Below are 25,047 nucleotides of genomic sequence, written 5' to 3' on the forward strand. Positions count from 1 at the left end.
GTATTGAGATGTATTATTAGTTCAAATATTTGACTTGTGTATCTGGGTCCTTAAGAACAATGATAATTTTGGTGCAAAGTCCTTGGAAAATTATTTTAGTGTGAATACATTTTTTCAAATTGAGGAAACAATGAGGAGTATTCTGGTCTCTACATAAAGAAATAAATTAGGCAAAAGTAGTCAATGATGTTTTGAGGCTTATAAAAATGAAAGCCATTGGAACTTTTTTCTTTTTTTTTTTCCTAGAAACTTTTTATTTAATAAAATATAATCTATTTAATTTCTGAGTAGTATTTTATTTTTCTAATGATATGTAAAGAATTTTCAACATTCAATTTTATAAGATGAATCAAATCTATTTAAATGGAGATATATAATTCCTCTTTTAACCCAGAGTTATTGATAGATATGTGGTTTTTAACTAAATATCCTGATTGATTAAGGAAATTAATTACAGTATTAATTTCTCTCAGCTAGAGTTATAAAATGTGTATCAATATTTGATTCTATAAGAATTCCGGATTTAGAGTTTTTAATCTATAACTATATCAGCTTTTAATTCTGAAAATCAGTGGACAGAACCATAGATAGGCACATTTTTGCTGTTTCTCTTGTCTATTCAAATGTCCAAATTTTTTCCTAAGAAAACTATTTAATTCAATTTGTTTGATTTCTGATATAGTAGCTTTAAATTCACAGGAGTCGAATACTGCACTATAGTATGTTTGAAGGCTTTGTTCTTCATCAAAACTATTCAATGTTATGCAACCAAGGGGCAGACAGCATTTCGGCATTCTTTTTGAAGATCTGAGAAACAGCTGCAATACTTCTATACAACATTTTCCTCAGGAATCTCATAGCCATATTCATTCATATTTCCTATTTGCAGTTCTCAAAACACCTGGGTCTTGCTCTCAGCCATGATTCCTGTGATCATACAGTGAATATTTTCAGTTATTTTGATTAAGTGAGTCACTGTGCTAGAATTCAGTAACTTGTGTACTTTATTCCGTGTGACATTTACTGTGTGTCTTTTCTTGGATACCCATGGAAGTAAGACTACTGTGGTTATTAGCTTTAAAAACATATTCTGTGAGGTACAGATAACTTCTGGGGACAAAATGATAATGTATCGATCAAAGAGCATTGGAACCTTAGGAAAACCAGTTGGATTAATCATCTCAAGCTCTGCCTAAACTAATCCTGACAAGTTCTTTTCAGTCCTAGAAAGTATTTTCTTTTTTTAAATAGTATTTTATTTTTTCCTATTACATCTTGTTTTCAACATTCGTTTTTATAAGATTTTGAGTTTCAGATTTTTCTTTCTCCCATTTCCCCTTCCCAAGATGGCAAGTAATCTGCTATGGTTTATACATGTATAATCATGTGAAACATATTTCCACATTAGTTGTGAAAGAAGCAACCAAACAAAAAGGAAGAACAAAAAACCCAAGACAAAAAGTATAAATACTTTGTTTTGATCTGGATTAAGATTTTATAATTAATTTTCTAATGGGGAATGGCAATTTCCATCATGAGTCTTTGGAATTAACTGTTTTCTTTAAAAAGAAGGAAAGAAAAGGGAAGGAGAAGACAGAGAGAGAAAGCTGTGGTGAAGAGGCCTACCTCTAGAACATTTCATTCTAGAAATGAAAGTGGAAAAAGGAAGAAAACTAAATTGAAGTAAAACAAACAAACAAACAAACAAACAAAAAAAACAGAAAACCACCACCTCTGTCATTAATTTGTTGGTATAATATTTAAGGATTTTTACTTGAGATTGGGTTGAATATAGAACCAAACTAGTCTCCTTTGGATTTCCTATACTATTGTGGACCTTTATAAACATGAAGGAATTTGGATACATGGACGTTATGTACAAATCTAGATTCTTTCTCATTATATGCAATTTAGACATTTCAGATGGATAGTGAGTTGGGGCCGTGGGTTAAATAAGAGATCATCAGATTTTGTCAGATCTGTGAGTTTTATACAGTGTTTTCAATCAAGCTAAACTATTTGTTGCTATAAAAGCCCATCTCTTTAATAGTAAATTTCATCAATGATATCATGTGGCAGTAAATCAAATTTTAGAAAAACTACTGTAGTAAAAAAAATTGAATTTCCTTTCCATGCAATCAGACGTAGAACTCAAAAACAATACTGATTTGTGAATACTTCAGAAGGTTATGAGTAATATTTTCCTCATTTAATGCACAAAAATTTGGAGGTCAAAATAATTTTAAGAAACTGACAGACTTCATTATCCTGATTTGCCATCAGTGATGACAGAAGAAAACCAAATAGAAAGAAAAAAAATTATCAACATTTTTATAATGATTTTTTAAATCACCAATGACAATTTGGACCTTAATACAATAGTTCTCAAAGTGCTAAATTAGAAGGATGAAAATGTCAATTAAAGAGACAATTCTAGAAAAAGTAGATGAATCATACCAATTGCACCCAGAAAATTTGTACTGGAGACAACACACTCTTGAAAGTATTAAAATAGATAGATGAGGTTTAATAAATAGAGTTAAGGAGATTTGTATATGGACAACATGGTGTAGTAGAAATGGTTTGAGTTCAGAAGACATGGAATGTAGTCTTGCACCTCCACTAATAAACTATATTATAGTCTTGAGAAAGTCACTTACGTTCTTTTTGACTTTTAAGACTAAAGGAAAATATATGTAAAGCAACCTATAAATATAAACTGTGAATAGTATCCAACAGTAATTGTTGGTGCTACTGAGCTTTCATTTTAGTGCTGTCTGACTTTTCGTGATTCCATTTGGAGCTTTCTTGATAAAGATTGGATTAAAATGGATTAGTTTGCCACTTCCTTCTCCAGTTGATATAAAGATGAGGAAACTGGGGCAAGCTAATTTAAATGACTTAAATGATAGCTAGTATCTGAGGTCATATTTGAATTCAAGAAGACTAATCATCCTGATTCCAGGCTTGTTGTTTTATGCACTGAGCCAGCTAACTACCTTGTGAAAACATGAATTATATACATTGCCCTTTACTTGTTGCTACTTCAGAGGCCATATCATAGTTAAATATGACTTTAAAATCATAGACGTAAATCACAGAGGTCATCTTGTCCATCCCTTTCATTTTACAGATTATTTATAAAACTGAGGCAGACAGAGGATAAATGACTTTCCCAGGATGAAACAAATAGAACCCAGAACCAGTATTCTTCCAATATTATACTTCTAGAAAAGACTCAACACTTGTGATGAAAATGAAGGGGGACAGAATAGTATTCATTATATATTACTATTTATAGTGCAAGTTCTCTGATAAATCTTAATGAAGATAATTGTGGCAAGTCTTGAAATAAAACACAGTAATTCAGCAGGACCAACTGACTCTTGTTGACAGAATTACATGGTGAATGATGAGAAACTTGGCATATGCTATTGGCTTTTGTCCACCAACCATCTGCTTCAGGATGTCTTTAGGTTGTAACCATTCCTTCAATATGGCTGTTTTGCTTGAGGCTGATGTATTGCAACAGTGACAGTTTATCATGTTTCAGCCCACAAATTCCTCAAATCCAACCACAGTAATTGCAGATTAATTATCAGCATGACTATCTGGCAGTCTCCATGTTGTAAATAATTGGCACAGATTTTTACAGAAAAAATTTAAAAGGAATCTTTTCCCTCTTGCATTGTTTTTGGGGAACCTCATAATTGATTGTACATAATTTAGTTTGTGCAGGATGAATATCAGTAGGTTGATGCAACAACTTAAGACTGTGAGACTGGAAGTTTTTATTTAAAATTTTTTTTTAAAACTCATTCTTGGTATTTCAAAATGAAGGACTTTTTGAGGTCTTTCTCAGCTTTCCCAATTTTGTGTCATTTTCAAATTTATTAACCATGCCATCAATGCCTTTGCCTAAGTCACTGATAAAATGTTAAACTAGTGACAAGAATGGATGCCATTAAAATAGAAGAGTTTAGATGGAATGACACTGACTCTTCTCTCAGCTTTACAACTTCTTTTGATGTTTTTTGAATAGCACAGCTTGTCAAGCTAGGTATTCTTACAGGTGTTGAACTTTGCATCTCTGAATTTGGGAGCAGAGAATCATTGTATCTCTTGGTAGCCTGATGTTTGAACTGATTAACTTGTTTTATAAAGTATTTCTGCATTCTATTGTTGATCCTGTCAGCAACAGATTTTTGCTTAAAATATTAGAAATTTCTCCTGTATTTTCTGAGACATGTAGTGAAAATTTCTTATTAAATTTGTTTTAGGCTATTATAAAATGTCAAATTTGGCTCTATTAATTAGCCCTCATAGGAAGATCTCATTATGAATTCCACATATAAGGCGATTCTTTTGTTGTTATTGTTTATTCATTTCAGTCATGCCTGACTCTTCATAACCCCATTTAAGGCTTTCTTGGCAAAGATATTAAAGAGATTTGCCATTTCCTTCTCTAGCTCATTTTACAGATAAGGAAACTGAGGTAAGCAGGGTTAAGTGACTAGACAGCTAGTAGATATCATATTTTATCTCAGGGAGATAAGTCTCCCTACTTGCAGAAATGGAGCTCTATCTACTATATCACCTAGCTGTTCATGTCATTTAAAAACTCTCTAAACTTGCATTAAGATACTCTTATGTGTGCAACAGTACCCTCATCAGACAAATCCCATGTGTAAGTTGCAACAGTGAGTGAGTTTGTTCTTGAAGTAAATTTCAGTAATCTCTCAAATATAACAAATGTTTTAGCCTTGGATGAATCAGGATTGGTGTGGCTGGATCTTAAAAAATTGTTTTCTTGCATGTGATATTAAGTGTGATTATAGATAATATTTAAATTTGTACAAACTATATTTTATTATTAAGTAGTGTGTGTGTATGTGTATATATATATATATATATATATATATATATATGTATATATGTATGTAACATTTTAAGGCTTTCAAAGTGCTTTATATTTCTTATCTTATTTGAACTTCACAGCCTTGGGAGGCAGATGCATTATTTTTTTTAATAGCTTTTTATTGACATATGCATGGGTAATTTTTACAACATTGTCTCTTGCACTCACTTCTGTTCCAACTTTTCCCTTCCCTCCCTCCACTCCCTCCCCCAGATGGCAGGCAGTCTCATACATGTTAAACAAATATTAGATACAATATATGTGTATAGATCTGTACAGTTCTTTTTGCACAAGAAAAATTGGATTCAGAAGGTAAAAATAACCTAGGAAGAAAAACAAAAATGCAAGTAATCCACATTCATTTCCCGGTGTTCCTTCTCTGTGTGTAGCTGATTCTGTCCATCATTGATCAATTGGAACTGAATTGGATCTTCTCTTTGTCAAAGATAGTCACTTCCATCAGAATGCATCCTCATATAGTATTGTTGTTGAAGTGTATAATGATCTCCTGGTTCTGCTCATTTCACTTAGCATCAGTTCATGTAAGTCTCTCCAAGCCTCTCTGTATTCATCCTGCTGGTCATTTCTTACAGACCCACAATAATCCATAAAATTCATATACCACAATTTACTCAACCATTCTCCAATTGATGGGCATCCATTCAATTTCCAATTTCTAGCCACTACAAAAAGGGCGAGGCAGATGCATTATTATTTCTATACTTAACAGATGGAGTTAGCAAAACAAGTTAAGTGACTTAGTCATACAATTAATAAGTGTTGAGGCAGAATTTGAATTTAACATTTTCCTCAGTACAAGTTCAGCACTTTATCCATTTTGCCACTTAGCTGCCTCTAGATTTGGAAAGAGAGAGAAAAACGGGGCCTACGTTTAGATCAATAGGCATTTGGAGAAATGTTTTTACACATAAAAATACATACATACACACACAATAAGAGTACAAAATCATAAACCTTTTTAAACTAATACATCTGAACTGCTTTTGCTGATGACAAAATCTTAAACATTATGAAAAAAAACTGACAAGAAACTAATAATGTAGTTTTTAGCTATCCTATTCATTCAGTTGTGTTCTATTCTTCATGGATCCTCACATGCCAGAGTTTTCTGTCCTCCATTATCTTTTGAAATCTATTCCTTCTTTAGATTTGGGACATAAACTGACTTTTCCAATCCAGTGGCCTCTGTTGAGTTTTCCAAATTTGCTGGCATAGTGAGTGTTGCACTTTTTAAAAAAGGATTTAAAATTGCTCAGCTTGAATTTTGCTATCTCTACTAGTCTCATTGTTGATAATACTTCCATTTTTGCATAAATTTTTCCCTTGATAGCCTTAATTTTCCTGATGCTATCTTGTCTTTCCCATTCTATTGCTTCTTTTATTACTTCTTTGTTCATTTGAGAAAATTCTCTCCCCCTTTATATTCTTTGGAACTGAATTCAGAGGTGTGTGTGTGTGTGTGTGTGTGTGTGTGTGTGTGTGTGTGTGTGTGTGTGTGTATCTATTCTCCTTTTCCTTTTGCTTTTCTTCTTTCTTCAGGTATTTATAAAGCTTCACCAGACAGCTGTTTTGCTTTTTTGCTTTTCTTTTTCTTTGGGATCTTATTTGTTGCTACCTTTAGTAGAGTATTATAAATCTCTGAACATAGTTCTTCAAGTACTCTGTATACTAGATCTAGTCCCTTACACCTGTCCATTGCTTCTACTTCATATTATAAAGGATGTTATTTAGGTCATACTTATATTGTCTGATAATTTCCCTATCTTGTTCAATTTAAGTCTGAAATTTGCAGTAAGAAACTCATGTTCATCTATATTCATCTATAGGCCTTATTTAACTGACTAGAGCTTCTCTAATTTTGGCTGCAAAGTATATAATCAATCTGATGTCAGTAATGACCATCTGATCACGTCCTTGTGTAGAATCATCTTTTGAGTTGTTGAAAAAGAGTGTTTGCTATGACCAGTGATTTATCTTAACAACTTTTTAGTTGCTGCCCTGCTTCATTTTGTACTCCAAGACAAGACTTGCCTGTTATTCTAATATCTTTTGATTTCCTACTTTAGAATTGTAATCGTCAATGAGGAATGTAACATCTTTTGGTGCTGTTATGAAAATATTGAAGGTCTTCATAGAATTGAGCAACTTTGCCTTTTGGGCATCTATGGTTGGAGCATAGATTTACTTTGATTTGCTTTGGATTGAAATAGGTATCATTCTTTTGTTTTTGACATATCCCAGTGCTGCTTTTTCCTTTTCCGATTATGAGTACTGCCACTTTTCTTCTTGGGGATCTTGCCCACAGTAGTATATATATATCAATTACCTGAATTAAATTCGTTCATTCTTGCTTCTTTAAGTTCATTGATAGTCAAGACATCAAGGATTATTAATCTTTTCATCTGTTTGACCACATCCAGTTTACCTTGGTTTAGAGGCCTTATATTTTAGGCTTCTCCAACAATTGATCTTTACATCATCAGACTTTCTTTTCATCACTAGACACATCTGAAGCTGAGCTTCATTGGCTTTGACCCAACTACTTCATTCTTTCTGGAGCTACTCGTAGTTGTCCTTTGCTCTTCCCGAATAACAAGTTGGACACCTTCCAATTGAGGAGCTCATCTTCTGTTGTTATTTTTTATTCTTTTAATACTGTCCATGGGGTTTTCTTGGCAAAGATATTGGAATGGTTTGCCATTTCTTTCTTCAGTGATCACCTTTGTCGAAAATCTCCACTATGACCTTTTCATTTTGAGTGACCTTGCTTGACTTAGTTTATAGTTTACTGAGCTGTGCAAACACTTCTGTCACAAGACAGTGATACAAAAGACTGATTTAAAGACAAATCATTTTTCTGAATATGTGGATGGAGTTTCCTCACTAAGAATTACTTACAGGGATAAAATCACAACCTTTTTTCCCCTCCCAAAATAAGAGTAAGCAAAAATTTCATATCTTAGTAACACAAACAAAAAAACTTACATGCTTTATAAAGAATTCATTATTACTTTGTTGAATACATTAAGCCCTCTATTAGGAGGGCTACTTTTTGTCTTGTTAAAAATGTTCTTTTCATTGTACAGGCATATCCCACGAAATGTTATCCTAATGAATTTTGCAATAATTAGTCTTGTAATAATAATAATAATATAATTGAATTCCACCATAAAAACACATTCTAGAGACAGCATGTTGTCGTAGGTAAATAGCTGCTCTTTTGTAAAACAACATATCTTTTAGAATTAGGGCTTTTTTTTTTGATAGGAGTCAGAATTTAAACCCTTGACTAAATGAGGTTTCTTATTTTCTAATAGCTATTTCTCTTTTAATCTTTTAGGAACTGGACAAAGAACTTCCACTGGTTTGTCCATATTTTGTTGAAAATCCTGAACAAGCTGGAATGAAGAAAGGTGGTTTACGAGTCACATGGCTTGGACATGCAACAGTTTTGGTGGAAATGGATGACATAACATTTCTTACAGACCCTATTTTTAGTATGCGGGCTTCGCTGTCACAGTTCGTTGGTCCAAAACGCTTTCGCAATCCACCATGCACAATAGGGCAGCTGCCCAAAATAGATGCAGTTATTATCAGTCATACGCACTACGACCACTTGGACTATAATACTGTACTTAGTTTAAATGAGCGTTTTGGCGGTGATCTGAGGTGGTTTGTACCTATGGGTCTCTTAGAGTGGATGCAGAATTGTGGATGTGAGAATGTGATTGAACTGGACTGGTGGGAAGAAAACTGTATTCCTGAACATGATGATATCACCTTTGTCTTTACACCTTCCCAGCACTGGTGTAAAAGAACTCCAATAGATGACAATAAAGTTTTGTGGGGCAGCTGGTCTGTCTTGGGGCCCTGGAATAGATTTTTCTTTGCAGGAGACACTGGTTATTGTAGTGTTTTTGAAGAGATAGGAAAACGATTTGGACCTTTTGATCTTGCAGCTATTCCTATTGGAGCTTATGAACCAAGGTATGTAGACTTCTCAAAGTTCATTAGAAAAAGGATATATTTTATGTGAACTTATTTGAATACTATTTGCCAGTATTTGGTGGAATCACTTGTAGGTCATATACTGATCTGATATCAGTAAGCTCATTTGTAGACTAAAATTTGTGTTAAACATAATTAATCAGTGAAAACTGAAACAATTTGAAATGATTAAGTTGGGTTAAAGTTACTTCTTGACACATATGTATGTGATTTAATAAACAATTGATATTTGGCTTAGATTTCAGGAACATGCAGAGTCACATCCCATTTGCTATTGAGATCCTACAAAAGAAAGAATTTAATTGACTTATTTTACATTAGAGACAAGATTCTAGAATAGGGCAGTCTTTCATTCCTTATTTATATAAACTGATCCCTATTCTCTTTCTTCCTTTTGTTCATTCATTTTAATTTGTCTTATTCTCTATGACCCTATATGGGGTTTTCTTGGCAAAGATGCTGGAGTGGTTTGCCCTTTCCTTTTCCAGCTCATTTTACAGATGAAGAAACTGAGGCAAACAGGGTTAAGTGAATTGTCTGGATGTCACAGAGTAAGTGCCTGAGACTGGATTTGAACTCAGGAAAATGAGTTTTCCTGACTTCAGGCCTGGCTCTCTTATCTATTTCACCACTTAGCATTCTGGATTATCTCTTTTTTCTATTAGTTGCATAATGCTTCAGATTCATTTGATCTATTTCTTTCCCTGCTTCATTAATGATCACTTTCTCTTGTGATAGTCAATTTCTTCCAATTTCCTTGTTTTAGACAAGGAGATTTTACTTTTTCATGTAATTTTTGTGATACCTATTACCATTTTCTATTCATATGGCTCCTAGACATATGGCCTCCAGCCCCAATCTCTTTTAAGTTTGCATTCTGAACTGCTTATTGGACATTGGGACTGGATTTTCTGTAGACGTGCTTAAAATGTTCACAACATAACTTTTTTGTTACTGTTGAGGGCACTAACATACTTCAGTTATCTGGGTTTGCAGTCTTGATGTCACTCTTGACTCCTATTTCTCATTCCCCACACTTGCAGTAGGTTGCCAGATCTTTCTGCTTACACAGAATTTCTCACATAGTAACCGCGTCACCATTCACACAAATCCAGCCTGTTTCAGGACCTCATCAGTTTTCTTCTAAACTTTTAATAGCCTTTCATTTGGTCTCCCTTCTTCAGGCTTCTGTTCAATTGAGTTCTTCCTTCACTCACCTGCCAAAGTGGTTTTCCTAAAGTTCAGGTCGGATCACATTACTTCCTTATACGGTAATCTCCAATGGCTTCCTATTACTTCTAGGATCAAATATAAATTCTTGGCTAGCTTTTAAAACTCCTCACAACCTAACCTTGTCTAACCTTGCTGTTATTCAGTTGTGTTTGACTCTTCGTGATCCCTTTTTGGGGTCTTTGTGGAGATACTGGAGTAGTTTCTTATTTCCTTTCTCTAGCTCATTTTACAAATGTAAAAACAGTGTTAAGTGACTTGCCCAGAGAAACACGGCTAATAAACATCTGAGGCTGGAATTGAATCTTGATCTTCCTGATATCAGAGCCAGCATCTATCTCCTGCTGCCCCCTCATCCTACTTTACCAGTTGTGTTACTCCCCTCCTTGCAGTCATGTCTGTCTTGTTGGTCCACACACTGTCTATTTTATCTCTGCGCCTCTGTCCAGACTAGCTCCTGTGCTTCCCTCCTTGCCTTCACCACAAAGGCAGGAAACTCTGCCTTTCCTCTTCAGCACTAGTCTAAGAGATCTCTGATTCTCCCCAGGTGCTAATGAATTCCCTTTAAAAACTTTAATTAGAGCGTACGTTCCCTCAGGGCAGGGATCATTTCAGTTTTGTCTATATCCTCACTGTTTAGAACAATTCTGGCACATAGTAATAAACGATCTTTACAAATGATTGTTGGTGGATTACAGTTACCTGTTCAGAGATACATATCAATTGTTTCCCTTTAATAAAATACAGGAAGTGTGATGGATAGCTGGAAATTTGAACCTGTGTTCAGGTCCTGCCTATCAAAAGACATACAAACAATACCTCTAAATTAAGATTTTTTTAAAACTAAAAAAACAAGATAAGTGAAAATATATAACAGGTTAATATTATTTCACTTTAGAGTCAGAATGTGTTCTTAAAACATGAAAAAAATTTCTTAGTTTGCAATTCTATAAAGGTTTTCTATTTATTATTTGTAAAAAGCTTTAAATGCTTTCAAAAAAGAGCAACTATAATTATTTGTAATATAAAACTATCTCTATCATGTATCTGTATATTATCTTGTTTTAGTTACACATGTGTCATTTTTCACTACTAGATTATAGGATTATGAAAAGCAAGAATTATGTCTTATTTAAATGTTGTAGTTCTCAAGGGACTCAGCAAAATGCTTAGGTGATTACTAATGCTTTTCAAATTATTGTTAAATTGAAATAAAAACAAAAGAGAGCACTCCTTTCAGCACCTTTCTCCAATTTAAAAAATAAGAAAAAAAAAGCAATTTCAACTATACTTTTTAAAAGTTGTCCCACAGAGTTGCCATGAAATCTGGAAAAACAGTGAACAATTCTCTTTTGCTGATCAGGAAACAGTGTCTCTTCTTAAAAAACCTAACATTCACTTTATAGGAAGTTCAAATAACATTCCTCAGATTGTACAAATGGGTAAACACTGTTAGAACTTGTGTACATACTAGCACTAGCTTTATTCTGTCTTTTATAGTTTGAATCTTCTTGTTCACAATGGTATTTCACTGGGATTGATAACTTAGGAAAAATAAAACGCCAGTTGTATTTCAGCCTCAGAATTGGTGTAGGTTGGAAGGGAGAAGAGAGAGAGGACAGAGGCTGATAATGCAAAAAAACCGAAAAGTCTTTGAATAAATATTGCATGCTTTCCATAGCCTTTTGGGTAATATTGGTTAAAAAAAAAAAAAGCACTTAGCATAGTGCTTGGCATTTTATAGTGACTAAACAAATAATTATTTCCTCTCTTTGTATCATCAAAAATATTTCCCCCCTAAAATATAGTTTGTATTTGCCAGTTTGCTATTTGAGAAAGTACTATGCATGCTAAAATATTTTAATCTCCTCTGAAAAGGAAATGGAATTCCTGACTCTCAGCAACTATGTCTGTTAAAAATGGTGTAAATTCTTAATCCATTTATTGTTTTTCAGAAGCTTAACAATGGATATAAAATTGACTTTGGACTTCCAATTCGGTATCCATTGTAAAGCTTCACTGAATCATGTCAAGGGTAGTAGAATACAGCATACCTAGTTTTGAATGCTTGTGGGGTTCTTTCAGAGGAAATCCAGAGCACTAAAAAGTCTTTTTGGTGATACAATTGCATAGGAATAAATGAGCCAGTTAAAGAAAGAAAAGGAAGATTTTATTTTGCAGAAGGTTGACTAAGGAAACAGTATTTATCTATTGGCATTTATTTTTTGTACAAATTCATAAGGATTATAAAAAAATAAAAGTGGAATAGATGCAGTTTACATTGAAGAGAATAAAAAACTTGATAATTTTTGTTTTATTTCATTAGATGGTTTATGAAACACCAGCATGTAGACCCTGAAGAAGCGGTAAGGATTCACATCGATGTTCAGTCAAAGAATTCGTTAGCAATTCACTGGGGAACCTTTGCTTTAGCAAATGAGGTGAGTTTGAATCTGTCATAATAATTGCATAGTTATTTAACCTTTGATTTCTGTGTCTTGAGTCCAGTATGTTAGAACTTGGTAGGAACATTTGCTGTGGAATGTTCTCATTAAGAGGAATCTTTGGCAAAATTTATTTATTCATTCATTAATCTAGCATTAACAGGGAGAATTATTAGCACCTGAAATAGTTTCTCACAGCATTCAGCATTTTTAGATTACCTTGTCAATTAATGAAACTTTTTAAGTAAAGTTGTACTGTGGGTGCTAAAAATTAGAAATTTAGGGGTTTGTTCCATTTTATTCCTTTTAATAACTTAGGGTTTTTGAAATATCTGCCCTTCTGTTTTTAATTTTTACTAAATTGTCATATTTGGGTCTTTGTGGAAATTTTCCAGTAGAAGTTAGATGACTACTTGTTAGACATGTTGCAGATGTGCTTGTTGGTCAGATTTAGTTGAGATAAGATAACCTTCAAGGTCTCTTCTAATTTTAAGATTCTGCACTTACATCTTGAATCAAAATTCATACTTTTCTATTAATCTTCCCTTAATTTTATAGAGGTTTTTAAGTGTATTTTAAATTTTTATAGAAAAGAACAGTTAGCAACTTATGTGGGGTAGAAGAAATCATTTTGTTCATTTCTTAAGGCTAATATATTTTAAGATTCAGTGTGTACAGGGGCAGCTAGATGATATAGTAGAATTGGAGTACAGCTCTGGAGTCAGGAGGACCTGGGTTCAAATGTGACCTCAGATACTTGGCACTAGCTCTGTGACCCTGACAAGTCAACTTACCCTGATTGCCTCACCCTCACTTCCCCACCAAAAATGGATTCAATGTACAAACCTTTATCTAGCCTCTCACCCGAAGTAAGATTTTCTTTTAGATTTTCTCACTTTGTTTATTTTCATTTAGGCCTGAAAAAATGCCAAAAAGGAAATTTAAAAAAAAAAAGTTTTTTATTTTCCAAATTATGTGCAAAGAAAGTTTTCAACAGTCACCATTGCAAAACCTTGTGTTTCAAATTTTTCTCCTTTCCTCTTCTTTTCCCCCCTCCCTTAGACAACAAGTAATCCAATATAGGTTAAACAGATGCAATTCTTCTAAACTTATTTCTGTATTTATCATGTGTGAGAAAAATCAGATCAGAAGGGGAAAAAATGAGAAAGGAAAAAACCACAAGCAAATAAACAACAATAACAAAGTTGAAAATACAATGACTCATTCAGTCACTATAGTCCTTTCTCTGGCTGTGGATGGCTCTTGCTATTATAAGTCTATTGGAATTGCCTTGAATAGAGCCAAGTTCATCACAACTGATCATCACATAATCTTGTTGTTATGGTGTACAATGTTCTCTTGGATCTATTCCATTCAGCATCAGTTCATGTAAGTCTCTCCAGGCCTTTCTGAAATCAGCCTGCTAGTCATTTCTTATAGAACAAAAACATTCCATTATATTAATATTCCATGACTTATTCAGCCATTCTCCTCCTGATGGACATCCATCCATTCATTTACCAGTTCCTTCCCACTACAAAAAACGCTGCTACAAACATTTTTGCACATCTCCAAAAGGGAGATTTTTTGAATTATGTATACTATATGCTTTATCCTATTAAAATAAGTAAAATAATATATTCATTGAAATGTAAAATCTTGGAGATTGGAAGAAGTCTTGGCAAAAAAGACTATCTACTAATAGCTGGCATTTATGTAGCATTGTGAAGTTTATGAAGTTCTTTCCTGGCAACAAGAGTATAAGATAGGTAGTACAAGTATAAGTATTCCCATATTAGGGATGAGGAATTTGAGGATTAAGAGGATAAATGCTTTTTTAAAGTTATACAAATAAAAAGTTAGAACTAGGGTTTATGCTTCCAACACTGAGTCCCAGTGTACTGAATTTGACTTTAAGCCAGAATGCCTCACAATATTATTTTGTTCCATTGTTGAGTAGCTGTAATTGTTAGGAAATTTGTCTTGATACAGAGCTGAAATCTGCTTCTCTTTAACTTCTGTCCATTAACCATATAATTGTTGAATCTTAGACTTGGAAAGGCCAGACATTGGAGACCGTCTTATTAAACAAAGGCATGAACAGCAAGCAGCTCTACCATTTTCCATAATATGGAACATACTACTTTCCAATAAAGAGCAATCTACTTTTGGATAGCTCAGATTTTAAGGAAGTTGAACCTTAAAAATCTGAAAGCTCTCTTAGTCACTTCTTCTGTTATTGTTGTTTGTCCTCTGTTCTCCAAGAGGACCGTGACATCAGGAAGGAGATGTCATGACTTACAAGTGAATTGGATTTAAGTGAAGGCCTGTGCAAAGTCACCTGTCTTACTCCTCTGGAGCCATCTGGGTCCAGTGGCAAGATATAGATCAGGATGACTAGAAATGGACCAGGATTAGTTACTTCTACTCATTACCCCTCTGGGGGTAAGGGGAAACAAGCTTAATCAATTTTTAATTTAACCTTTCAAATATTTGAGGCAGGGAAAAGCCAACTACCATATCCTCTCCAAGTCTTCTTATTCATGGTAAATATTCCCAGTTCCAATGGAAACATTCTAGATTCTCTGGGTTTTTTCTAAAATGTAGTATTTGTCAATAGAGAGGAATCACAACTCCATCCTTTTAAAGTAGAGTGATGGGTGGAGTACAGATGTTATATTTATTATTAGACTTGGTTATTGTGTCTGTTGGTTTTGCTTGGCTTTTTTACTTTATTACATAGGAGGGCTTATTGAGTGGTAGTGAGATAGATTCCTAAATGAGGGTGATGTACAGACAAAAGACACATCAATAAAAAAAAAATTGAGTGGTAATGGGAATTGAACACAATACTGTATATGTGGTCTGATTGGGGTAGAACAGAATAGGACTAGAATTTCCCTCTTTCTGTATATTGTGTTTCAGTGAATACATCTTAAAGTTGGTTTTACCTTTTTTGGTTGCCATGTTACACGATTCATTTAGTGTAAATTGAGTTTGTAATCAATCACCTGTTTCCTTCTCACATAAATTGTTGTTTAGGTATTATGACTTCTCCATCCAGTACATTGGCATTTTATTTTATTTTTTTTAACTTAGCAATGATAAGCCTATGTATTTGGTGACTTAAGTAAGGCTTGTATAATGTTTTACATACATTCTCATTTAATTCCTAATCCAGTAACCCTCTGAGCTAAGTACTGTTCTTATCTTCATTTTATGATGAGGAAATTAAAAATCAAAAGAGAGTTTAAATAATTTGCCTATGATCACCTAGCTAGTAAATCTGCCTGCCTGAGACAAATTGGAAATACTGGTTTTCTTGACCTTCTTGACCTCTCAAGAATCATGTTTTACATTTCTAGCCTAATACTCAAATAATAGATTTGTGTTGTCATTAAAGTGGATGTGCCCTTTATGAACCTACCAAAACTCATTCATTTATGAACTAGAAAAATCTTTGAATTATAGGTCAAAAGATCTGATTTTATCTTTGTAGATAACCAACACAGATTCTGTACCTTAATGAGTTGATATCAGAAAATTCACCACCAATCTGGTGATGGGCTTTCTTATTTATGGATCTGGAATTGTTTTTACATTACATGGACAAATCCTGGTATGAATTAAGCACAAGAGTGTTTAATTCTAGAAAAAGTAAAAGTTAAGAATATGCTGACGTCTGGTGGATGTTATAATCCTTAAAACTTTTTCTCCTCTCTGTTTTTCCATTCTTTTCCTTAACTTCCAAAGTCCTGAATCTGTTGGAGGGATTATTATCACCCTTATATTTTTCTGCCAAAAAGAAAAATCATTCCATCATTAAGTGCCTAGTTTTCTTGTATATGAACTGAAAAGTAAATTGTGGTCCCACTTAATGTTATATTGTGGCCTTGATTCTGTACAAAACCACCTCCTACAGCAACTCTGCCTTAACTAGATATATTGCCCATACATTATATGGTACATGACTCTTAACTTAATGGCACACAATCCTATTTTGTACTGAATTTGACATATGGTATTTCATTTGGATGAATGTCTGAGTTGAAATGGATCGAACAACTAGTGACTCATACCTATTATTTCAATAACTTAGGATTTAAGCCAGCACATAAAAAATGATTAAATTTGCTATACATCTGTTGGATATTTTGAAGCACGGAATTCTTGGAATTCCATGGAAACAACTTTTTAGATGTTAGAATCCAATTTCCAACTCATTGTGGGCTCTCCCTGCCCTCCCCACCCCCTGAATTTGTTGGAGGGATAAAATTACTATTGCACTATATTTTTTTGCCAAAAAGAAAAATCATTCCATCATTGAGTGCCTAGTTTTCTTGTATGTGAACTAAAAACCAAATTTGTAGTCATATTTTATGCTTTAGTGGTTTGCTTTAAACACTGTGAGGTGATTTACTGGATAGGGTATTAGAAGTGGAATCCAGAAAACTTTATTTCAAATCTTATCTGTTAGTAATGTGGCCTTGGGTAAGTCATTTAACTTCTGGCTTAGTTTCCTCCACTGTAAAATGAGGATCCTAATGGTACCTAACATCTAAGATTGTTGTGATAAGTGTAAAGAACCCTGTGGCCTGTAGCTAAATATAGAGGTGATATTAATCTTACCCCTCCAACAGATTCAGTTTTTGAAAGTTAAGGATCTATCTTGAGTTGGATTTGTTTAATTATAAATACATTTAATATAATCTTTGTTTCTGTGACTTGTATGCAAGAAGATAATGAAGTACTTTGTCAAATATTGCTGAAATCAAAATATTCTATATATAGTTATCTGTTCCACAAATCCAATAATCCCAATTGGTTAACAATTTCAACATTTCTTGTTGGGTAAGTGCTGGGTTTTAGTAGTTGCTGATCCCCTTTTTAAGTGTCCACAGATGATTAAATAATCCTTTCTAGATTTTTAAGGGTCCACATCCCTTACCCATTTTCTGAAATCTTGTTCCTTTTGAAAATCAAATTTGCCTGTCTCCAGAATCCTAGTACTTTTTCCCATTTTCAATTTTTAAAAAATATTTCCACAACCACACTTCAAAATTCCCTTGGGTACTTTGTCAAAAAGTTTTTGAATTTAAAATCAAGAACAAGACAAGGGTTTTATGGGTTCATGACAAAATTTACATTTTGCAATCTCTATCCAATTCTCATTGCTGCATAGCCATTCTTTTATTCTTTCCAGCTTAACTCTTTATTGTCCTTTTCATTGTAGCAACTCCAAACCTCTCTTCTCTAAAATTGTGTCACCTCTTCACTTTTCCTTTCAAGACTCCTTTATGGAGAGATAATCCATCTGTTTCAAGCTCCTGTTTTAATTGTATTTCAGAAACTCTTCATCAGTTCTCGTTCTCTCAATTCAGCAAGAATTAATTAAATCCTTATTATGCACACAATTTTATATAAGGAACAGAGACAAGAAAATCCTTTGGAAGCTTACATTCTATTGAAGGGAAATAAAATGCACACAAATAAGAAAATTAAAAAAATTTGTAAAATTAATTTGGGGGGTTGGAGAAGAGCATTAACTGCAGTAGTTGGAAGGATTGGAAAGTTCTTATGTAGGAAGTAACTGCAGATTCTAAAAAATCAAAATGGAAGGAAAGCATTCCAGACATCAAAGAGGTAGGAGATAGAATATGTATACAGGAAATCACAAGTATGACCAAAACATAAGAATGAATGATGTACAATACTATTGGGATTAGATACAGCTAGTAAAGAGTTTTAAATACTAGAGGACTTTGGATTTATAATAAAGGGAATCACTAACAATTTTGTTCCCCTACTGTTTGAAATGAATGTGTCTTTTCCTTAGATGTGAAAATCTGTTGAAATTGTCCTGCCCAAAATCTTGGAAATTAATGAACAAGCAACAAAGTGGGATAGAAGGACTTATGGGATAGGGACACAGAAGAACTATTTTTAACTAAACAGCTTTAAACCCATCCAAGGACCCTACTACAAAATCCCTAATCCCTTTTTGTCATCTCTTGAATAAAGTATAGACTATCAAGCCTGGCTTTTACTATCCATATTCTTTCTCCCACTTCTCTTTCTAGGATGATTCATTTGCCTTAGTCTAGCTGGTTCTCCAGTGTCACTAAGGCTTTCCTTCCTCCATCCTGCCTTATGGAATGCCTACTTTTTCTCCAAAGCACACCTCAAAAGCCTCTTCTTATAGTCTTTTGTGACTTTATTGATATAAAGGTCTTTGCAGATATTTTCTGTCACTGGCTTACTGTATCTTGTCCTTTCTGTTTCATTCTCAAAAACCCTTGGGATCACTTTACTTGGTCTCTCAACAAGTTTTCTTTGTATTTTGTTTTAAAAAATAACTTCGTATTTATACTTCTGTACATGTTGAATTCCCCGTTCTCCCTTCCTATTTCTTGGTAAAATGCAAATTCTCTGAGGGCAGAGGCTTTTTTTTTTTTTTTTTTTTAATCATCTTGGTATACCAAGTGATTAGCACATATAGGAGGTTAGGAGGTACTAAATAAATTGAACTGAATGTAAAATGCCTATTTTTTTCCCTCTGGCATTATTGATTATAGCACAGTCTTATCTTGTTTTAGTTTAGTCTTTTCAGTTGTGTCCTACTCTTTGTGAACCCATATGGGCTTCTCTTGGCAGAGAGATGTGGTTTGCCATTTCCTTCTCTAGCTCATGTTTCCAGATGAGGAAACTGAGGCAAACAAAGTTAAGTGACTTGCCCAGGGTCACACAGCTAAGTATCTGAACTCTATCCACTGTGCCATATAACTGCCCCAAACATTGCCTCAAGCACTGGTCTAAACTTTCCTTCTATTTCTAAACATAAAGGGGTCATTGGTTCTTTAACTTTCCCATCATTAGTCTTATATATTTTGACTTATATTTTGTAGTTATACTTGGCTACATGCCCCCCTGTCTTTTGTATATTTTAAAATAATCTGAACTTGGCGTTTCCTTCCCAAATGCATTAATCTTTTAATTGCTGTCCTCCCCTTTCCCTTTGCTTTCTACAAATTTATTTATGATGATAGTGTCAGAATCCCATTTTATTTCCTTTTCCTTTTGAGTTGATAATCTTCAGAGTTAATCAAGTCTTAAAACCATTTTAGGTTAAACCTTTTTATATGCACATTTCAAATAATAATTTTTTATATCTTTTTTTCTTATACGTATTTTATTTGATCATGTCTGTTTTTTTCCTTCCTTTGCCAGTATTATCTGGATCCTCCACTGAAACTGAATGAATCTTTAGCGAGGTATGGAATTAACAAGCAAGATTTCTTCACTTTGAAGCACGGAGAATCAAAACAAATAAATTTTGAAGATGAAAATCTTGAATAAATGTGGATGATAAAGACTGGAAATAAATATGAATATCAGAGGGCTTAAAAAAAATCTTGCAGGATTTGAAATAGTAAAACAAATTTAAAATCGAGAGGGTGATTTTCCTTTAAATCGCATTTACTTTATATTAATTTGTGTTTTACTCCAAGTTTGCATTTTACTTTATGTATAATAATTTGCACAGTCTAGCTAATTTATACATTGAAATATTAGAGGGATAAATTAGATAATGTATGAAATTTAAATGTTATCTGTCTAAAGTGAGAACAATGCAATGGAAGCTTTTTTTTTTTTTTTTAAACTAAAGAGAAATCATTCATAAGTTGGGTTCCATTTCTAGAAACTGTAAAAAGGTTCAATTCTGGCTTCAGGTTCTTTCTTTATATAAGGTGATTCAAAATTCATTGTATACCTATATATTTTTAAGCGCCCAGATAGATAATATAACTCCTCTAACCCGAGTAGTACTTTTGTTATTAAAGTCAAGAGATATCTCCAGCTATGCTTTGCTTTTTTTTTTTTTTTTTTTTTTTTTTTTTTTTTTTTTAGCATAAATGTATGGGGATTTGAGTTCTGCTCCACTTTTTGAAAGGTATTAGTTTTTTTAAATTCAAATTCCATTTGAATTGGGGAGGAAGAAGGTATAGAATAAGGGAAAGAGAAAAATGAGAAGGAATTATCTATGAGAACTTTATTTCTAAAAATCAGATCCTTAAAATTAAGCATAAATATATATGACCAGCTACATGGAAATTGATGTTTTTACAGAATTTATATTCCGTTCTTGGTAACATGTATTAATAGACTAAAATTTGATCCCGTCCATTCAACAGTTTCTCTTAAAAAAAAAAAAAATTCCTGAATATCCTTGGCAAAATTCTCCTTTTCACTAATCCTTCCTAACAATATCAATAAATTGAATTTTAAAAATTAATTTAATGAGTACCTTTTGTTGATGAAATTTGATTTTTTCATTATAAGCAGAATTCTATATTATATATATTCCACTATCCTGTGCTGCAGTTTTATCTAAATAAGTTTTCTGCATGTTACGTTATTAGAATTGTGTATTTTATGCCAAATGTTTGATACTTTGCATGTATGTATAGAAGCACTGACTTGATTGAAAAGCACTGAATGACTGAATTCTGGCACTGTTTGGCCATACCACTGATTTTTTGTTTTTTTTAAGTAACTTCAGATAAGCCACTTATACCTTCCTGTGCCTCGGTTTCCCTCTGTAATATGTAGATAAAACTTGTTACCTGTTTTGCAGGCATATTGAGAGGAATAAATTAAGTGATATTAAAAGTATTTGGAAAACATAAAAGTAAAAATTATTATTTAAGGTGTTTGGATGTCTAAGCAATAGGCCCATTAAAACAGATCACTTCTGAAATATACCTTGCTATCCACATCAGGGAATGAAAAATTGAGGATGACAACTCATCCTTGTTGCATATTTGGAGAATAACAATGTCCTTGTAATTGTTGGTTATGCTTTATTTAAAAAACAAAAAACAAAACCAAAAACTTTTGCTCACAAAGGTGCAAATTGAAAAAAGTTTTGTGTAATATTTTGACACTAACAGGACAAAATTATCATACAGTAAATCAATTTTCTAGAAACAAATATACAAGTATGAATATCTTTATTACAAAGGAAATTGTATAGGAAAATGGGAACTAGAAAATGGTAATCTTAAAACAGTAGTGCTGACCCCATCTACAAACTCCAAGAATAGTAGACCCCTAGTAGAAGCCAATATCTTGTTGGACACTTTCCTGTTGGACACTGAAAACTTTAGTTTTTCAAACTAAAAATTTGAAAATCACAAATAGTCTGTCTAGCATTTGAATTTAGATTTTGCTTGAAATATTTCTATTCAATGAGTTGCCTTAACATTATTTTTATATTTATAGTAGCACTTTTTAAAAGTTCTCCAAGCACTTTAGAACATTCTTATTTACTCTCTTAATAACTCATTTTTATTCAGACTTTCTTAGGAAATTTTGGTTACTGTGTTTTAATTTTTCTCATTTTTAAGACTTTCTGGATAGTCTTCTTTGTAATCAAAACATTGAGGATTCTAATCCTGACTGTATAATTTAACTTTATTAAACTTCCTAAAGAATTATCAACTTTATCTCTAACTCTTAACATTTCTTTTCTATTGTAATATTTGTCTTTTACTGTCCAAGTTCAGGGAAAGCTTGCATATAGTGTTCAATGATGAACGTTTTCAAATTTGGAAAAGTGTAAAGGGTGAATGACAATAAATCGGATATTCTCCCTTTATTTGGAATAAAGGGACATACATACCCTTTTTGGGTTCAGTCCAATATCTACTTTCAGACTTAACTATCCTAAAGTGAAGTCATAACATACTTTGATTTGGTAAAAATGTTTGCTAGCATTTTTTATTTTCATTTCCTCCCCCAAAGTAAAATCTCCCTTTCTCCTTGGGCATTCTCTCGTCTTCCTCAATATTGTTGGTTGTAATAATTGAGGGGAAATCCTAATTTAAAAATCATAGTATTATTCAAGATATGCCACATATGTGTTAAACATAGCCAAATAAACTTATCTTGCTGTATTATCATGCTATGTAGTACATCTTTGGAGAGTAAACTCTGCTACCTGTTTCCTATTTGTATACTTGGACAATGGCCCAATATGAAGAAAATACCCAGAATTGAAACAATCAGTAGTTCCAATGAATGGGTTTGGCTGAGACAGGGAGAAAATGAATGAAATGGACTCATGCAAACTGTTGATAAAGCACATTAAAAACAAGTGCCAGTTAAACTGAGTGCACATATTGCTTGTATGTTTTCATTAATTATGGAACATTCAAGAAAGTAGTTTTAAGATACTGTATAGAAATGTGCCTTTAAAACAAAAGGGATGTAATACATGAAATTGCATTACTATGTACAAAACTAACTGCTGGCCAGAACGTGTACATTACTATTCTCTCCCATCAGGAAGTCTATTTTTTACCTTATATGATACTTTTCTATTGTAAATATAGTTATTTTTAAAGTTTTGATTTGTGTCAACTTGCTTGAATAATTCACATTTTTCTCTAATCATGGATTCTTGATTGTCTAGATGAAGCACTTATATCTGTAATTAAAAAATAAATTTGAAGGTTTCTTTGGGCAGAGTAAGCACTAGAGAAAATAAAAACATATTGTTTTCTGATTTGCTAAGCATAATCTTGGATTATGACTAGTAATACTATAAACCCAGCTAAATAGATCTGTATCTATGTTATTACAATAGCTTGTGAAAATAAACTTCTTAATACAAATGTGGTTTAATTTTTTGTATATATTTTAACTTCCTATTGGTACCAAAGATGGGATATGAATGTAAATTTTGCCAGTGTAGAGATGGTCACTTATTTATATTTGAATCACCAGTGCCTGCATGGAAGAAGTGCTTAATAAATGCTTAATTGATTAAAGGCATTAAAATACTTAAGAGAAATGTGTACATATTTTAGAACGTAGTATTAAAAATATTGTTATTTTTAATTTTAGAGGGTAGGCCGCATTTTAGCTGGAAACACCACCTCTATAAGTAAATTTTTTTTTTTTTGGTTTTATATTTTTTTTTCCAAAATGCATGCAGACAGCTTTCAACATTCAGAAAAACCTTGTGTTCCACATATTTCCATCTTTATCATATTGGACAAGAATCGGATCAAAAGGGGAAAAAAATAAGAAAAAAAAACAAACAACAACAAAGGTGAAAATACTACATTGTGATCCACATTCAATCCCCATAGTCCTCTCTCTGGATGCAGGTGCTCTCTCTGAGTCTATTAATTGCTCCAAATCACTTCCTTATTGAAAAGAGACAAATCCATCACAGTTGATCATAGCAGTTGCTGTGTAGAATGTTCTCTTGGTTGTATTCATTTCTAAGTAAATTTTTCTTAACAGAATTAGCATCTCTAGAATACTTCCTAACAGGAAGTATTGTGGGTGGTTTTCATCTCAAACAATGCTTCAGTATTCATTAACCGCATCTATTTGGGTGATGTTTGGTGATGGAGACTGGAATCCATCTATTTCTGCCCATCCTTGCTGCTCTCCTCCCCGACTTCCCTTAAATCCACCAAAGGTTCCATTCAGGGCTGGGTTTTTCTACTTTTTTTTTTTTCATTTTTCATTTTTTCCTTATGTTACCCGTTATCCACTGGCCCGTCTTTTTCCATCAAACATTTTTCTGATATCTTTTCTCTCGAGCTCATTTTTAGGTTGAAGCCCTTTTTGCCAATCTGTGATAATCATTTAAACTTCTTTGGAGGCTGTTTTGTTCCATGACTCCCAGCTAACATTGCTACTGAACTGGCACTGAAAAGATGGCCTTCTAATTCTAGCAATTTAGGACCAGTCAAGGAGCTTTGCTTTTTCCTATGGCCCATCCAGCCTGCCTCCCTTCATTTTAATCTAAGCCAACTAGTCCTGGTATACTGAGTCAGATCTTCTCTCTACCCATGGCAAGATCTACTGGTTAATCATGCAACTGCATGTTGGAAAAGCACATTAAAACCAAATGCCAGGGGCAGCGAGGTGGTGTGGTGGCTAGAGCACCAGCCCTATAGTCAGGAGAACCAGAGTTCAAATGTGATCTCAGACACTTAACACTTCCTGCTGTGTGACCCTGGGCAAGTCACTTAACCTCAATTGCCTCAGAGGGAAAAAAAATCCAGTTAAACTGAGTGCACATATTGCTTGTATGTTTTCATTAATTATGGAATATTCAAGAAAGTGTAAAGAAATGTGCCTTTTAAAAGCATCATTATGTACAAAACTCATTCATGAAAGATGTTATCAGTGCAAGTTAAATGGGGGTACTTGTGAGACTTAACTTCTTGAATATTATGCTTTAGTTCTATGCTGGCTGTCCCGAAAGGGAAAAGATTTTTCAGATATCAATTAAGTTAGAAAGTCAAGACTTTGACTTTTGGACTTAATCAATACATTCAATAAGTATTTATTATGTACTTTCCATGCATGAAGTACTGTGAAGGGATTGTGCTAAAGATAAAT

General features: G+C 33.3%; 1 protein-coding gene across 4 annotated transcripts in view; it reads left to right on the plus strand.

Moving 5' to 3' along the window:
* The window catches only part of NAPEPLD (N-acyl phosphatidylethanolamine phospholipase D), a 77,740-nt gene extending 54,443 nt beyond the window's left edge, over positions 1-23,297 (plus strand). For all 4 annotated transcript variants that reach the window (XM_051963706.1, XM_051963708.1, XM_051963704.1 and 1 more), the window contains 3 exons: positions 8,280-8,926; positions 12,504-12,618; positions 19,849-23,297. In XM_051963706.1, the coding sequence (XP_051819666.1) occupies positions 8,280-8,926; positions 12,504-12,618; positions 19,849-19,977 (891 nt within the window). In that variant the 3' untranslated portion in view covers positions 19,978-23,297. The remainder of the gene's footprint in view (positions 1-8,279; positions 8,927-12,503; positions 12,619-19,848) is intronic.
* Positions 23,298-25,047: the final 1,750 nt, after the last annotated feature.

Source organism: Antechinus flavipes, chromosome 5, assembly GCF_016432865.1.
Source record: "Antechinus flavipes isolate AdamAnt ecotype Samford, QLD, Australia chromosome 5, AdamAnt_v2, whole genome shotgun sequence".
In the NCBI taxonomy this organism is placed as follows: domain Eukaryota; kingdom Metazoa; phylum Chordata; class Mammalia; order Dasyuromorphia; family Dasyuridae; genus Antechinus; species Antechinus flavipes.